At 40.9% G+C, this 15771-nt stretch overlaps 1 protein-coding gene across 1 annotated transcript in view; it reads left to right on the top strand.

The window, feature by feature from the left end:
* Nucleotides 1–7449, top strand: part of Iftap (intraflagellar transport associated protein) — a 78733-nt gene extending 71284 nt beyond the window's left edge. Inside the window, exon 7 of the mRNA XM_052183072.1 lies at nucleotides 7191–7449. Within this exon, the coding sequence (XP_052039032.1) occupies nucleotides 7191–7355 (165 nt within the window). The 3' untranslated portion in view covers nucleotides 7356–7449. The remainder of the gene's footprint in view (nucleotides 1–7190) is intronic.
* Nucleotides 7450–15771: the final 8322 nt, after the last annotated feature.

Raw genomic sequence — 15771 nt, 5'->3', positions numbered from 1 at the left:
TTATGGTTCAATAACTTCTTAGAGTTGTCACGGTGATACAAGTCTTTAGAAAAGTTTTTACTGTATTATCATCTGAATTCTTCATCACAAAGTCTATGATTATGCAGTGTACCTAATACATATGTCTCTTACAATATAAAAAAAAAAACTCTCTTGTTTGCAAAGCCTGTTAACCAATAAACCTTTTAAGATTTCACTTAGGTATCTAACCATCTCTGATTCGTTTCCAACCCACTCCGGATGTTCCTGTCATCCCCAACTTCTACCATCTCATAGTTCACTATCATAGGTGTGTGCTGATCTGATGTGTTGGTGACTTTATGCAGGTCTTTCTTTGTGTCCTAGAACCTCATACAATGGCTAGGATATGTAGGGCCATGCACACTTTGGGAAGAATGAAAACTGCCTGAATGACTTCAGCCAGCTATTCTCATACCTTGGTGCTGAGCCACTCTCAAGCACATCCCCCAAATGGCTTAACATATTTGGAGGAGTATATTTTGGCATTATAAATATGAAATTATGACTATTTTTAGTTTCTTCTGTTTTTCTGTTCTGGCATTTAAGCCATTTTCTAAGAAAAGGATCTAGCAATAGCTGCTATTAATAACTATTCATTTCTAAGTGACAAATATCTGAGTATATTTTTATATTAAAAGTTATTATAAATAAAGCTTATATTAGCAAGTTTGTTTAGCCTTCAGAAATCTATTCTTTGTCATTGATTTTAATTCAAAATGTCTGTAAAATTTCTCAGCACAATGAGAATTCAACTATATGGAAAGACACCTTTTTTTCCCAGTTAAGAGAGAATTTCTTTACCTGCAGACCCATAATGTTGGTACTTTCCACAACAATATGGATTGGATTATAGTCAATCCAATGAGGATTGGAACAATATTCCAGCCACAATATGGGTTGGATCTCAGGGAAATGGGGGTATAAGGTAGCACTGGATATGGGTATCTCTGAAGAACTAACCTGGCCATAGGAGTTAGCCCTGATCAGGAGCTCTTAGAAGGCTAAACCATGAGCCTACTTCACTCAGACCACCTGACAAGCTAGCAGGAAGTGAGGTGAGGTGACAGGGGGGATGGTGTACATTCTGAAGAGGAATAATTCTTGTTTGGGGAAAATGAATCTTCTGAGGTTCATGCTCTGCTTTTTGTAGTTATCCTAGTGAAGTGCTTGCCACAGGTTAGTGAGATCATTTCTTTGTTTTGTCTTTTCCTTGGTCATGAAACCCTATAGACACAGATTTTGCTGCACTCATGTTGTATTCCCAGGATCTAATTCTTTTTTTTTTTTCAGCTGAAGCAATCTTTATTTTATACTGGCCAGGAAGATGAACTGGTCTGATACCTACCTAGGATTCCCAGAGAATGGTCCTGAATTAGAGCAGTCAGGTGTCTGCGAAGGCCAAAGCATAGGGTTTGGTACTTCCCACTGCATCCAGCTTGGGCCAAGCATATATCCTAACATCCTTACTGCCTATGTACCTCATACCTTCTTGTGATCAAGCACATTTTGTACATTTGGGGCAACCAATCTTGCTTTCTGAAGTGAAAACATGTGACTTATTAATTTAAATAAACAGTAGCCCTTGGCATTCTAGGGAGTAATCTGTCCTTGGGCAAATGGGACTTACAAATTAACTTTAGTCCTTATAGACTGTGTTAATTAAATTAATTAATGTGTGAAAACCCAGCTCACAGTGGGTAGCACCATTCCCTAGGTAGAGCCTCCTTTGAGTGGAGGAATTGTGTTGATCACAGATAAGCAAGCAAACAAGGAGACATGTATGCATTTATTTCTTTCTCTTTACTTTCGACTCTGAATATAATGTGGCTAAGATGTTTCAAGTTTCTTCCTTGACTTCCTCAAAATAAAGGACTATAACCTGAAATTGGTAAACTAAAATAATCTTTACCTCTCAAGCTTATCCCAATTTCTTTCACCATCTGCCACTATAAACTCACACCATTTCTTCCTCACTTTCACTTCATAAGTCTTTAGAAAATACTGGCTTTTGAGTTCTGACCTCTGCAGCCTACCCAAAACATTTAATAAACTGGGCTTAATTTTTTTTTACATTTATTTTTTTATTCGATATATTTTTTATTTACATTTCAAATAATTTCCCCTTTTCTGCCCCCCACTCCCCGAAAGTCACATAAGCCCTCTTCCTTCTCCCTGTTCTCCCATCCACCCCTTCCCACTTCCCTGTTCTGGTATTCCCCTATACTGCTGCACTGAGTCTTTCCAGAACCAGGGGCCACTCCTCCATTCTTCTTGTACCTCATTTGATGTGTGGATTATGTTTTGGGTATTCCAGTTTTCTAGGCTAATATCCACTTATTAGTGAGTGCATACCATGATTCACCTTTTGAGTCTGGGTTACCTCACTTAGTATGATGTTCTCTAGCTCCATCCATTTGCCTAAGAATTTCATGAATTCATTGCTTCTAATGGCTGAATAGTACTCCATTGTGTAGATATACCACATTTTTTTGCATCCATTCTTCTGTTGAGGGATACCTGGGTTCTTTCCAGCTTCTGGCTATTATAAATAGGGCTGCTATGAACATAGTGGAGCATGTATCCTTATTACATGCTGGGGAATCCTCTGGGTATATGCCCAGGAGTGGTATAGCAGGATCTTCCGGAAGTGAGGTGTCCAGTTTTCTGAGGAACTGCCAGACTGATTTCCAGAGTGGTTGTACCAATTTGCAACCCCACCAGCAGTAGAGGACTGTTCCTCTTTCTCCACATCCTCACTAACACCTGCTGTCTCCTGAATTTTTAATCTTAGCCATTCTGACTGGTGTAAGGTGAAATCTCAGGGTTGTTCTGATTTGCATTTCCCTAATGACTAATGAAGTTGAGCATTTTTTAAGATGTTTCTCCACCATCCGAAGTTCTTCAGGTGAAAATTCTTTAACACTGTACTCCATTTTTTAGTAGGGTTAGTTGGTTTTCTGGGATCTAACTTCTTGAGTTCATTGTATATATTGGATATTAGCACTCTGTCTGATGTAGGGTTGGTGAAGATCTTTTCCCAATTTGTTGGTTGTCAATTTGTCCTTTTGGTGGTGTCCTTTGCCTTACAGAAACTTTGTAATTTTATGAGGTCCCATTTGTCAATTCTTGATCCTAGAGAATATACTATTAGTGATCTGTTCAGAAACTTTCCCCCTGTACCGATGTCCTCAAGGGTCTTCTCCGGTTTCTTTTCTATTAGCTTCAGAGTGTCTGGCTTTATGTGGAGGTCCTTGATCCATTTTGAGTTGAGCTTTGTACAAGGAGACAAGGATGGATCAATTCGCATTCTTCTGCAAGCTGACCTCCAGTTGAACCAGCACCATTTGTTGAAAAGGCTATCTTTTTTCCATTGGATGTTTTCAGCCCCTTTGTTGAGGATCAAGTGGCCATAGGTGTGTGGGTTCATTTCCGGATCTTCAATCCTGTTCCATTGATCCTCCTGCCTGTCACTGTACCAATACCATGCAGTTTTCATCACTATTGCTCTGTAGTATTGCTTGAGGTCAGGGATACTGATTCCCCCAGAATTTCTTTTGTTCTTGAGAATAGTTTAAGTTATCCTGGGTTTTTTGTTATTCCAGATGAATTTGAGAATTACTCTTTCTAACTCTATGAAGAATTGAGTTGGGATTTTGATGGGTATTGCGTTGAATCTGTATATTGCTTTTGGCAAAATGGTCATTTTAACTATATTAATCCTGCCGATCCACGAGCATGGCAGATTTTTCCATTTCCCGAGGTCTTCTTCAATTTCCTTCTTTAGAGTCTTGAAGTTCTTGTCATACAGATCTTTCACATGTTTGATAAGAGTCACCCCAAGGTACTTTATACTGTTTGTGGCTATTGTGAAGGGTGTCATTTCCCTAATTTCTTTCTCAGCCTGCTTATCCTTTGAGTATAGGAAGGCTACTGATTTTCTTGAGTTGATTTTATAACCTGCCACTTTGCTGAAGTTGTTTATCAGGTGTAGGAGTTTTCTAGTGGAGTTTTTTGGGTCACTTAGGTAGACTGTAATATCATCTGCAAATAATGATAGTTTGACTTTTTCCTTTCCAATTTGTATCCCTTCGACCTCCTTATGTTGCTTAATTTGTTTTTAAGTAAATGAAAAATATTCAAGTAACTTTACCAACTAGTGATTTTTTAAACAAAGACAAAAATAATAATTATTATTTGTCTCACCTGTAGTCTCCTTTCCCTCCTCTCCTCCAATACCTTCCCTCCCAACTCTCCTCTGCCACCAATATACACTCTTCCTCTGTTTTGCTTCAGAAAAGGGAAGGCCTCCCTTGGATAACAACTAAACATGGCATATCAAGTTGCAATAACACTAGATACCTCCCCTCATGTTAAGGCTAGATGAGGCAACTCAGTATGAGGAAACGGGTCTCAAAAGCAGGTAATAGGGTCAGAGACAGCTCCGTTCCACTGTTAGGAGTTCCATAAGAAGACCAAGCCACAAACTCTCACATATGTATGCGCAGAGCAGCTGGGTCAGTCCTGTGCAGGCTCTTTGTCTCTGTGAACCCCTATGAGCCCAGGTTAGTTGATTCTGTGGGTTTTCTTGTTGTGTCCTTTGGCCTTTCTGGCTCCTACTGTTCTTCCTCCGCATCTTGCACATGGCTCTCCAAGCTCTGCCTAATGTTTGGCTCTGGGTATCTGTATCTGTTTTCGTTAGGTGCCAGGATGAAGCTTCTCTCATGTCAGACATGGCTAGACACCAGTCTATGAATGTATCTACTCCTCTTCCTCCTCCTCTTCCTCCTCTTCTTCCTTTTCCTCCTTCCCCTTCTCTTTTGCCAGTTGTATTTGGTTTTGTCCTACTCTGGCCTATCTAGTATCTAGTCTCAGGGTCCTGCCCCTCCCTAGGCAATGTCAGGGGTGGGCTCCCTCTTGTGGTATACAGTACTTAATTCTTAATAAGTGTTTATTGAGTGCACAGGTAAAGGGGAGGGGTATGGAAATGTTTATGTAGGAATTATAGAGAGCATGATATGGTATTGAAGGGATTTTCATTGCCAGAGGACTTGTTTAATTTGAAGTAATAGGCCAACCTCCCTGGGAGGTAGATGAAGGCCAGTGTCCATGTGTGATGAGAGTGGATGGGCTCAAAGGCTCAGGGTGAGAGACATATACGAGATGCCTGCAGCCCAGTAGGTATGTAGTCACTGTTTTCTGATGAGGACATAAAGAGCTTCAAAGATCCCCTGACACAGAATACATTCATAGAGGCGGAGTTTCCTGCATGTTGGCCAGGGTCAGTGAGAATCAGGTGCCTACACAGTTAGTTAATGTAGACTATGGCCTGGTCTGCAGTCCTCAGTAACTCTTCACAGAGTTGGAGGTGGCTTGGACACTTGCATTCTGGACATGAACATCAAGCGCCACTGTGTGTGCATGTCTCTTTGTTGGAGCCAGTCTTAGCAACACTGTTCCCTGTTACTGTGTAGTGAAGATAAATTTAATTACAGAAAGTGATCATGGCACATCAGTAGCTTTCTTGTGCAGGCTAATTTGCTTCCTGCATGCAGCTGCTCTTCTGAATACAGGCACGACCTTGCATGGCCCTGAGTGCATTCTCAGTGGTGGCTGTGGGAACTGTACAGCTTATTCAGAAAAGGCCGCTTCCCCCAAAGGACTAAGCATTGGTTCATTTTCCGTGTGTCTTTTGAACAAACGTGACTTTATTTGAAGCAGATTGTTGTGTGTTCAAATGTGGCTATTCTTCTTTACTAGCCTTGGGCACGTTCTGAAGTCTTTCAGAGCTTCATGACTGGGAGGCCATAGTAGGTACTGGCAGGGCTGACAGAAGGTTGCTGTTGATACACATGTGAATCCTAATGCTGGGGCAGGCCCAGGATGGGCCATCGTTCAGTGACTGCTCTTACTTTTCCCCATCAGGAGCACGGAGGGAGGAGAGGAACCTGTTGGGTGGATCGTAGCTGATTTTAAGGCCACAGGACAATGAGGGGCTGGCAGCCTGCTCTAAGCGTGTCATACCTTACTCCCTAATAGGGTTCTCTGAACAGCTCTGCTTTTCTGAATTTCTTCTCACTGTAGTAGCAGCATCTACCATTTTCACACATGCTGTAGAAAAGCTCCTCGGGAGATCATCTTCCATGCAGGAATGTTTAAAGCTGACACTAGGTAAAGCTTCTATGCATCTTTTCATTAATTTATAAGCTATAGTGTTCAATTATGTCTGCACCAGATGCAGACGGCAGTGCTGTGTGTTTGCACTGTTTCAAATACCATTTGGCTTTGGGATGTATTTTTCAGGGGGTGAATTAATGAGATTTAAGGCATTCTTTTATGTTTGCTGGAACATATACTCTTTTGAAACAAACACACATAAACAACAACAACAACAACAAAAAAAAAAAACCAAACTTTCCCCCCATGCTGGGGACCAAACATAGCATCTTTCCTGTGCCAGACAAGTATTCTGTCGACTGAACCATACCCTCAGCCCTGGGAAGTGGGCTTCAAACGGCTCATCCTTTAGAAGGGCTAAAACTTACAAAGTGTGTAAACCATACAAAACTCTCACCTTGCTTTGCAGCTACTCTGGCTTACAGATAAGCTGTAATATATAAAAAGGGAGAAAAAGAAGGATGTTGGACCTTTAAATTTGATCATACATGTCTCAATTCCTCCTGTTATTGGACAGGGGTTATGGGTATTATCTCAAGTATAGTAAAAGTAGAGTGTTTTTAATTTAAGTTTTAAAGATTACTTCCTTATAGATATTATTTAGCTAATGGTGAAAAGGTTGATCAAGACCTTAACATGTATTTTTTATAGTTTAATGTAGCACCTAGCTTTTCCATATGCCTCTATTGCTGATACTACAGTGTGGCAAAGAAGAAATGAATATATGCAAAGCAGACCTGATTCTTGTCTTGGGGGCAGAATTAGTTAATGATACTCATTCAAATACAGCATGATACAAATGGGGCATATTAAGAGGCTTAAATTAGGTCAAATTGAATAATTGAATTTATTTCTTTACTTAAAAACAGCTTAATCAGCTGAGAGTGCTGAAAGTCTAAGAAAAGCTTCATTAACTATTAATAAGCTGTTTGTGTTTTCAACTTCATCTTCACTTCAGTGATCGTGTTTCTCTTTGCCTTTGGTACCTTTTATAGATACTTGGAGATGAAGTTCAGCCCTTCTTTCTTGATGAAGAATTTGATTATGACAATGTGACACTCACTCCCAAGTTTACTGCTGGAGAGTTAGCAACCATCCAAGAGCTGTCCAAGCAAAAGAGAGTGGATTCCAATACAGACGCCTGCGAACTCCATGCCTGATGCCCCTGTGTTTAGTTTGATGTTGTTCATACTCAAGCAATGTTAGAATAAAGCATATGCCAACTGATTCCCTCTGTGGAAATTTACGTGGCTACATTCATTTGTCACTGTTGTTTGTCACCAGGACACAGATTAACAAAGACTGAAGAGATCACTTCCATTTCTGAATTCTCTTCTGTCCCATGGCCCTGTCCAGTGACTGGTTGGAAAGATGGAAGAGGGAAATGGGGCCGGAACTAAGAGCTGCTGAGTCTGCATGTGATGAGGGCACCATACAAGGCGTGAGTGCGTTCTGCTGAAGACTCGGAGTGTGAGTGCATCTTATTAGAGGTGAAGGGCAACCACATGGTCCAAACATTTTTAGGACTAATAGAATCACTTATGTCCGTAGTCCTTTGGTCTTATGTGTCCAGAGATGTGGGTTTAGTGTGGTTGTGGAGAGATTGAGCTTCATTGAAAAGGAAGGCACTGCAGAGTTGATTTGGATGTCACACATGGAATTCTGGGATTAAAAAGTTTATCATTAAGTCGTGTCTGATAGAAAGTACAGTGTGTATTCATTGTCTACAGAAGTTTAAGAACAGCTAGAGAATGTAAAGTGATCTTATACGGGCTGGTGGGAGGGCTCCAAAAGGGTGCTTGTGGGCAAGGCTGATGACCTTAGTGTAGTCCCTGCAACCACATGAAGAAGGACAGAGAGAAATGACTTAAAAAAGCTGCCCTTTGACCTCCACATGGTACAAGAGCAAGGACCCACCCACCCACACACACTTCTACTAAAAAAGGAAAAAAATAAAAAGTGTACCATGGAGTAGTGACTGCAGACAGCTCCTAAGGTCACTGAGGGAATGAGAGAGATGAAAGCACTGAAGAAGGAAGGATACAGTGGGTAACCTGTATGAAATGATGTTTATTACTGAAGTAATCAGCAAGTATACTTGGTATTCTTTCCTCTTTTGAGTATACTTGACATTTTATCACAGTCTTAGGAAGCATCATGACCATCCACTCCCTTTCTCTGATCCCCTACAGTTAATACCATATACCACGGAGTATGCTAGTTGCTGCTCTGATTGGATTCTGTCCTATTGCTGTTCCTTTTAGTCTCTTGTAGTAAGAACACTTGACATGAGAGTCATCGTCTTCAATGCTTGGACACACAGTTCAATATTGCAAACTATGTGCACAATATTGTGTCATATCTCTAGGACTTCCCCACCTGCTACTGAAACCACACTCCGTTCTCCATGGCTTCTGTTTCTGAGTTTGACTGCAGGAGACACCCATTGGAATGGACATGCACTGTCTGCCCTTTAGAGACTCGCTCATTTCACTTACTACAATATTCTCTGGGTTCATCCACATAGTCACGTGTGGCAGGATTTGTTCCTTCTGAAGGCTGAATAGTACGGATCACATGATGTACATACACTTCTCTTTATTCATCAGTCTGAACATTTAAATTGTTTCTGTATCCTGGTTCTTGTGAGTCAAGCTGCAGTTTGTGCTTGTGTACTTATGAGGAGTTGTGTGCATTTATATTCATACAATGCTGCTTATAGTTTGTACAAAAGAATTCTCTCAATTTTATTCTGAGATGCAGAAGACCAGGATGATTTGCATATTTATTTTTATAGATTCAACTTTCACCATTTATGGCTGAAGCCCTATTTACACTAAGAAATGGGGGAGATCTAAGGAACAGACACAGGGTCTTTTAGTGAGGAAGTGAAGTAAATGCACTAACAGTTACGGCAGAGCAGCAGTGCCCAGTTTAACAGCCAGTAACTGCATCCTTGGATGCAGGGACTTGGGATGCAGCCACTGTGACCAAGGAACTGAGCTCTGTTACTTGATTTATATTTCAATATAAAATCAAGAACATACTTAGCTCAGTTATCAGAAAGCTTTCAAGTAGATTTAGAACTTTGGAATGCGAATCTACTTTTTCAAATGTACATTTTGTAAATTGAAATGTCGGATTAGTGGCTATGTAGCTACATGTATATACTAGTAATTATTTTTGATGACAGCATAGTGTCTTAATTTAAAATATGCTGTGCATGTAAAATACACCAGAGTTTGATGAATTAATGTGAAAAATATTATATCCTTTTTGCATTATGGGCTTAAGTGACTTGAATTACCTGGCTAAATGAAATATGTTATTAAGATTTATCATATTCTTTTTACCTTTTTAATGAGGCTATTGGGAAACACAATTCTATAAATCAGAGGCATATTTCTTTCAGTGGTAACTTGGCATATGGTGACCTGTGTCATAGCATCTTCTACCAAGGGGTTCTGGGGCAAAATAAGTTGAAAGGATTTCTGTCTGGGAAGCACTTTATTATTTTATTTTATTTGCTCTGAGCAGTAATAACTTAAGGCTTATCTTGCTTCACAGTTCAGAGAAATGCAAGCTGTCATGGTTGGGAGGCAGGACAGCAGGGCCATCTTATTCCATGCTGTCAACCAGGAAGCAGAGAAGGGGATGGCAATGCTGAGCTGTCTGTCCTCTTCATTCAGCCTGGGACTCCAGACACTGGGATGTCCTGCTCACATTTAGGATCTGCACCTTAATATCAAGCTGGCAATTGAAATTAACTACCATTGGAAGCTAGGGAGACAACATTTGACTTTGGTTATGAATCAGGAGGTTTTAGCCAGTCAAGGACATCAGAGTTGGAATAGTATGTTTTCTCCATATAGACTAGAGAATGGCCCATGAAGTCATATCTTCAGTTTTGAATGAGTGAGTTTATTAAGTATATATCAAGCCAAAGTAAAAGAATAAACTGCTAACAGTATAGAAACATCAGAACACATCTATCAGGCACTCATTACCTCTAGCAGAGACTAGGAAAGTTAAAGCAGTTGAAGATCCCAACCAAGCATCTCGTAGAGGATCTCAAGTTTCTCTTTTCCACTCTAGGAACTTTGAAATTCCAGAATGGGCAGTAATAACCTCTGTTGCAAAGGATCACCCTTCGGCTGTTTTCAAGGACACAGTGTTTTCACTCCTGCTGTTTTGCCCTCTTCTGATCTCTGCTGGAGGTTATGAGATCCCAATCTGATGTTTCTCTTGTTATTTGTTGTCTTACTTGGAAGCCTTACACTTGGTTCTGGCCAGGTGACAGGAAGGTGACACTTGCTCTGGCTAGGACCATCTCTGTTGGGAACTCCAGGTGACTGCCTTTAAGGGACTCCCACAGTCAATCTCTGCTGGAGATCATGAGTGCCTGATTTGGTGTGTTTTACTCTCTAGAAATGATTAGATATTTATTCTTTTACTTTGGCTTGCTATATTCTCACTATAAGCTGAAGATATGACCTCATAGGTCATTCTCTGGACCATAAGGAGAAAGCTTGCTATTTCAATTCTGATGTCCTTTCTGACTGACTCAAAATCTACTGATTCATGACCAGACTCAAATGTTGTCTCCTCTATGACAATTCCCTAGCTTCCTGTGGTGGTTAATTTCAATTGCCATCTTGATTGGATTAAGAAGAATGTAGTGCAAATCTTAAATGTGAGCAGGACATCCCAGTGTCTGGAGTCCCAGGCTGAATAAAAAGAGGACAGTCAGCTGAGCATTGCCATCCCCTTCTCTGCTTCCTGGTTGGCATCATGGAGTAAGATGGCCCTGCTGTCATGCACAGTTAGGGACAGCCCTTCCTCCAACAAGGTTCCTTGGAAGATGCTTGGGTTTGAAATCAGAAGGGCGAGCAACGCTCCTGTTCCTGAGCCAGCTTTGCAGTTCCAGCAGTGCATGGCAGTTTAGGAACATCAATGACATTGCATATAGCAAAGATAGTGATTTATGACAAACTCCCTTGTTAAAGAACAGCTTGTTTTGGGGTGTTTAATTTTTACTGTTCTTTATATATTCTAAATATTAACCCCTTGTCTGAAGTATAACTGGGGAAGATTTTCTCCCATCTTGTGGGCTATCTGTTAATTCTACTGATAGTTTCTTTTACTGTTTGGAAGCTTTCTAATTTCACATAATTATATTTGTCTAATGTCTAATTTGGGGGCTTCCCGTTGTGGTATTTTGGTTTTATTCGGAAAGTTCTTGCTTATTTGTTTGTCTTGAAGTATTTACTTCGGTGTTTTCCTCTAACACTTTCAGGTGCTTCAGGTTTTAAATTAAGGTCCTCCATCCACTTACCATTGTGCAAAAACAGAGACATGGATTTGATTTTGTTCTGCTACAGTAAGCATCCTAATTTTGCTGACACCATCTTAATAAGACTTCATAAGAATGTCTCTTATTCTAGAGTTTTTGAAACAATTGTCCCAAGTTTGTTGTGCACGCTGTGTGGGTTTATTTCAGTGTCTTCCGTTGTAGGGGAAATAGACCAATAGGCCCATTGGTCTATTTCTTTTTATATCAATACAATACCAATTATCACTAGGGCTATGTCTGAGGTCAGGTATTATGTTATATTATCTCTGGGCCATCTTCTTTTGTCCTTGGGTTTTCTTTATCATGTTCTCATACAAATTTTAGGAAATTTTGGGTTTCTGTTGTTATTTCATGAAGAATGTTAGTAGAGTTTTGTTATTAACCTAAAATTTGTAGTCCATAAAATGGTCTAATGAACTAAACGGACAGATTTTTTAAAGGAAAAATATCAGTGTCTATTTACATATTTTAATACTTTTTCATATTCTTAGGCATCACTGGAATGGAAATTAAGACTACTGTGAGATTCTATCTCATTCTAGGCAGAATAGCTGCCATTGGAAACTGAATACAACAAGGACTGGTGTATATGTAGGGAAAGAAATTTTTATTCACTGCTGATGAATCTAAACTAGTGTAGTCACTATGGAAATCAATGAGGAGGTCTTTCAGAAAACTGAAAATGTATCTGCCTATGATCTAGAGGTACTATTCTTGGTCAAAATATGCATAGGACTGTATATCCTACCATGAAATATTTGTACAACCGTGTTTACTGGTTTTGAGTCAGTAAAGGGGCAGGATCTTAAGGTTTGAAAGTGTGCAAAGGATAGTGCTACATGGCCAACAGTTGTTGAGAAAGAGGAAAAAGAAGGCTGCTGTTCAGCTACCGTTCTCCTTCTGCCCTTTTGATTCAGTCTGGGACTCTAGCCTTTGAGATGTTTACTATAGAAAAGATATAGAATCAGCCAAAATGACCATCAGCAGATGATGAGACTATGGCACACAGACACAATGAAATTTTATTCAGCAATAAAAAGGAAAATGAAGTTAAGGAATTTGCAGGAAAAGAGACCGAACTGGAAGATACAGTGTGGAGTGTGGTGACCCAGATTTAGACAAAGAGCATGTTTCCTTTCATGTGTGGATCTTTGCTTTTACTTTTGATATATGTGCATTTACATGGGAGCAACTGTGGTCTGAGACTAGGAAACCAGAAATGGACCCATTAAAGTTGAAAAATGAAGCTCTAAGGGCGGAGTGTGGGGAGGAGAGTGGGGAGGAGAGTGGGGAGGAGTGTGGGGAGGAGTGTGGGGAGGAGAGTGGGGAGGAGTGTGGGGAGGAGTGTGGGGAGGAGAGTGGGGAGGAGTGTGGGGAGGAGTGTGGGAAGGAGTGTGGGGAGGAGTGTGGGGAGGAGAGTGGGGAGGAGTGTGGGGAGGAGTGTGGGAAGGAGGTTAATACGCATACGTAACAAGTATAAGGAGGGTACTTGGGAGAGAAGAGTACAAATGACAGTGGGCAACAGGGAGATGGGAGAGAAGAGGATATGGGGGACAGGATCATTCACAACTGTGTATGAAGCTGAAAAAGGACAACTTGCAGGAGTCAGTTCTTTTCTACCACATGGGGCCTGGAGATCAATCTCAGGCTGCCAGCCTTGGTGGCAGCTGTCTTACCATTGAGCCATCTTGGGGTCCTATAAAATAGTCCGAGAGTATTTAGAAAATGTATTTCTGCATTGTAGGTGAGATATCCTACTCCTGGCAGTGGCTGAACCAGCTTTTATAAACTAGCCTTCCATTGCCTCTCCTACCTTGTACCATCTTTTTATTGTGACTGTGTTCTGGTGGTTTGTAACCCACCCCCAAACACTCAGCTTTACTTCTATTTTAGCATTATTTCTCCAGACTCCCTTCTGCCTGGACTTCTCTAGTCGTTACGGGGCTGGATCCTTTACTAGTTAGGCCCCAGGTGGCAGGTGCCTTGCCAATTCCCTGTCAACCCCATTTAAAGTTCTCCGCCTATCTTTATCACTGTGCATTCTGTGACCTGTCATTTCTCTTTTGCTATCTGACTCCTGTTGGAATGTAAGCTACACATTGGCTGTGGGCTCAGACTGGACTATTAGATGTGTGAACTTGGTCCATCTTTTTCATGGTTAATCCATCTGTTCGTAAAAAGGATCCAGAGTTTTATGGGTGCTCAATAAATATCTGTACTATAAGTATCTATTGTGTGAATAGTTGTTCTACAACCTAAAAGTATAAACTTTTTAGCATAAAAATTTGGCGTGTATGCTACAGACTTTGGATAGATATTTACTGAGCACCCTTTACATTCAAGGCTCAGGCAGTGTGCGTCTTCCTGGAGTGGTAATGGTCTGACTGTGTCATGCCCAGCATGTCGGTTCTTTTCGTCATTGTGACCTTTTGGGGAGCTTTAATCATTTCCCAATTTCTGTCGTGACTCCTTCTTATGAGTTCTTGTATTAAAGTCACCACTTGGAGCTGGAGAGATGGCTCAGGTGTTAAGAGCACTGGCTGCCCTTGCTTTTGATTCCTAGCCCCACGTAGCTGCTTACAATTGCCTGTAACTCCAGTTCCAGGATACCCAGTGCCACCTTATGGCTTCCACCGCCACTGTGTGCACACACCCTGGCCCATGCATATAACATAAATAAGAGGTAAAAATAAGATCCCACTTCTGGACCATTTATAAGTTACAAAGAAGAGGTCGCCAGTATTCTGCACCCCAGGAGTGTAAGCTGCTGCCTGAAGGAAGGAATAGGAAAGCATGCTTAAAGACCGAGTAAGAGGAAGCCGATTGCAAGGGGCTGTCTGAAGCGGGGTGCTTTGAGTAGTAGTTCACAAATATTAGTGCTCATAAGAGTTTTTAACTTGAGAAGCAGGTGCAAAGTCTAATATCTTTATTATTAATTATTATTACTATTATAATAAAAGTATATGCTTGGTGTGTGTGTATGTGTGTGTATGTGTGTGCATGCATGTGTGCACGCATGCATGTGTGCACGCACGCATGTGCACGTGCATTTGTGTACACACGTGTACCTAAAGAACAGAGGACAATTTGTGTGAATTGATTGTCTTTCTACCGTGTCAGGGTAGGTCATCAGTTTGTGTATTTAGGCTTCTGACGCAAATGTCTTTACTCACTGAGACATCTTGGTAATCTCTTCTATTTTCCTCATGAAGTGTAAATCATTTGAGGTCTTTATATCTATATCTATCTATCTATCTATCTCTATCTATCTATCTTTTGAGATTGTTAACATCACATCATTTATACCTCCCCTTTCATCCCCCCAAACCCTCTAATACATCCCAGCTTTCTCTCCATCACATTCATAGTTTCCTTTTTCTTTAATTGTTGTTAAATGCATATATGTGGGTATATAATGAGAGGTGGTCTGGCTTCTCGTTCAGGGGCAATACTACATTAGGACACGGTGAGATGGGGTGAAGTCTCCAGGAATCTGAAAGCATCATGGGCCACTTTGTCCTCGGTGTCTTTCTATGCTCTGTACTGGATGCTCTGTAGATTTGTTTCTTTCAGTTTGGGGAGTTTCTTCCATCACTTTGTACGTGTGTGCTTTCGGATGTTGACTTCCTAGGTTGATGCTCTAATGCTGTGTAGTTGCCCTTTCTTCTTTGCATTTCTGTTTGCTTTGCTTCCTGGGAGATTCTTTTAACTTTCTATTCTACATTTTTAATTGCAGTTTGTCTGTTGTTTTAGGATTTGAATTTTGCATAAACTTTTCAACTCTCTCTCTCTCTCTCTCTCTCTCTCTCTCTCTCTCTCTCTCTCTCTCTCTCTCTCTTTCCGAAAAAAGCACTGAACTGGACTACTAGAAGAATGAAGGTCAACTCGGTCTGAACTTCATAATGTGGAGCTCATGTCTCTTGAAGGTTGGCGCTTGTGTTTACCATGCTAACAATGTGCAGTAGGAAGTGGATGTGATTAGGAGAGGGCCTTGGATAGTCCTGCCCTGTTGCAGGACAGTTCCAGGGTGACGTGGCAATAGATAGGTGGGCTTTACAGTGTGTGGTAGTGGGGGAAGAGGGAGACGCTCTGTGTTGGTGATTGTGTATGGGCAGGCTTGACTTTGCTATACACAAGTCTCTCTGTTTCTGTCGTCATCTGTCTCTGTCTCTCTGTTTCTCTCTGTCTCTGTCTCTCTCTCTCTGTGTGCATGTGTTTGTGTG

This window comes from Apodemus sylvaticus, chromosome 5, assembly GCF_947179515.1.
Source record: "Apodemus sylvaticus chromosome 5, mApoSyl1.1, whole genome shotgun sequence".
Lineage (NCBI taxonomy): Eukaryota > Metazoa > Chordata > Mammalia > Rodentia > Muridae > Apodemus > Apodemus sylvaticus.
Note: the sequence above shows the minus strand (reverse complement) of the source record. Positions and strands in the feature narration are given on the sequence as shown.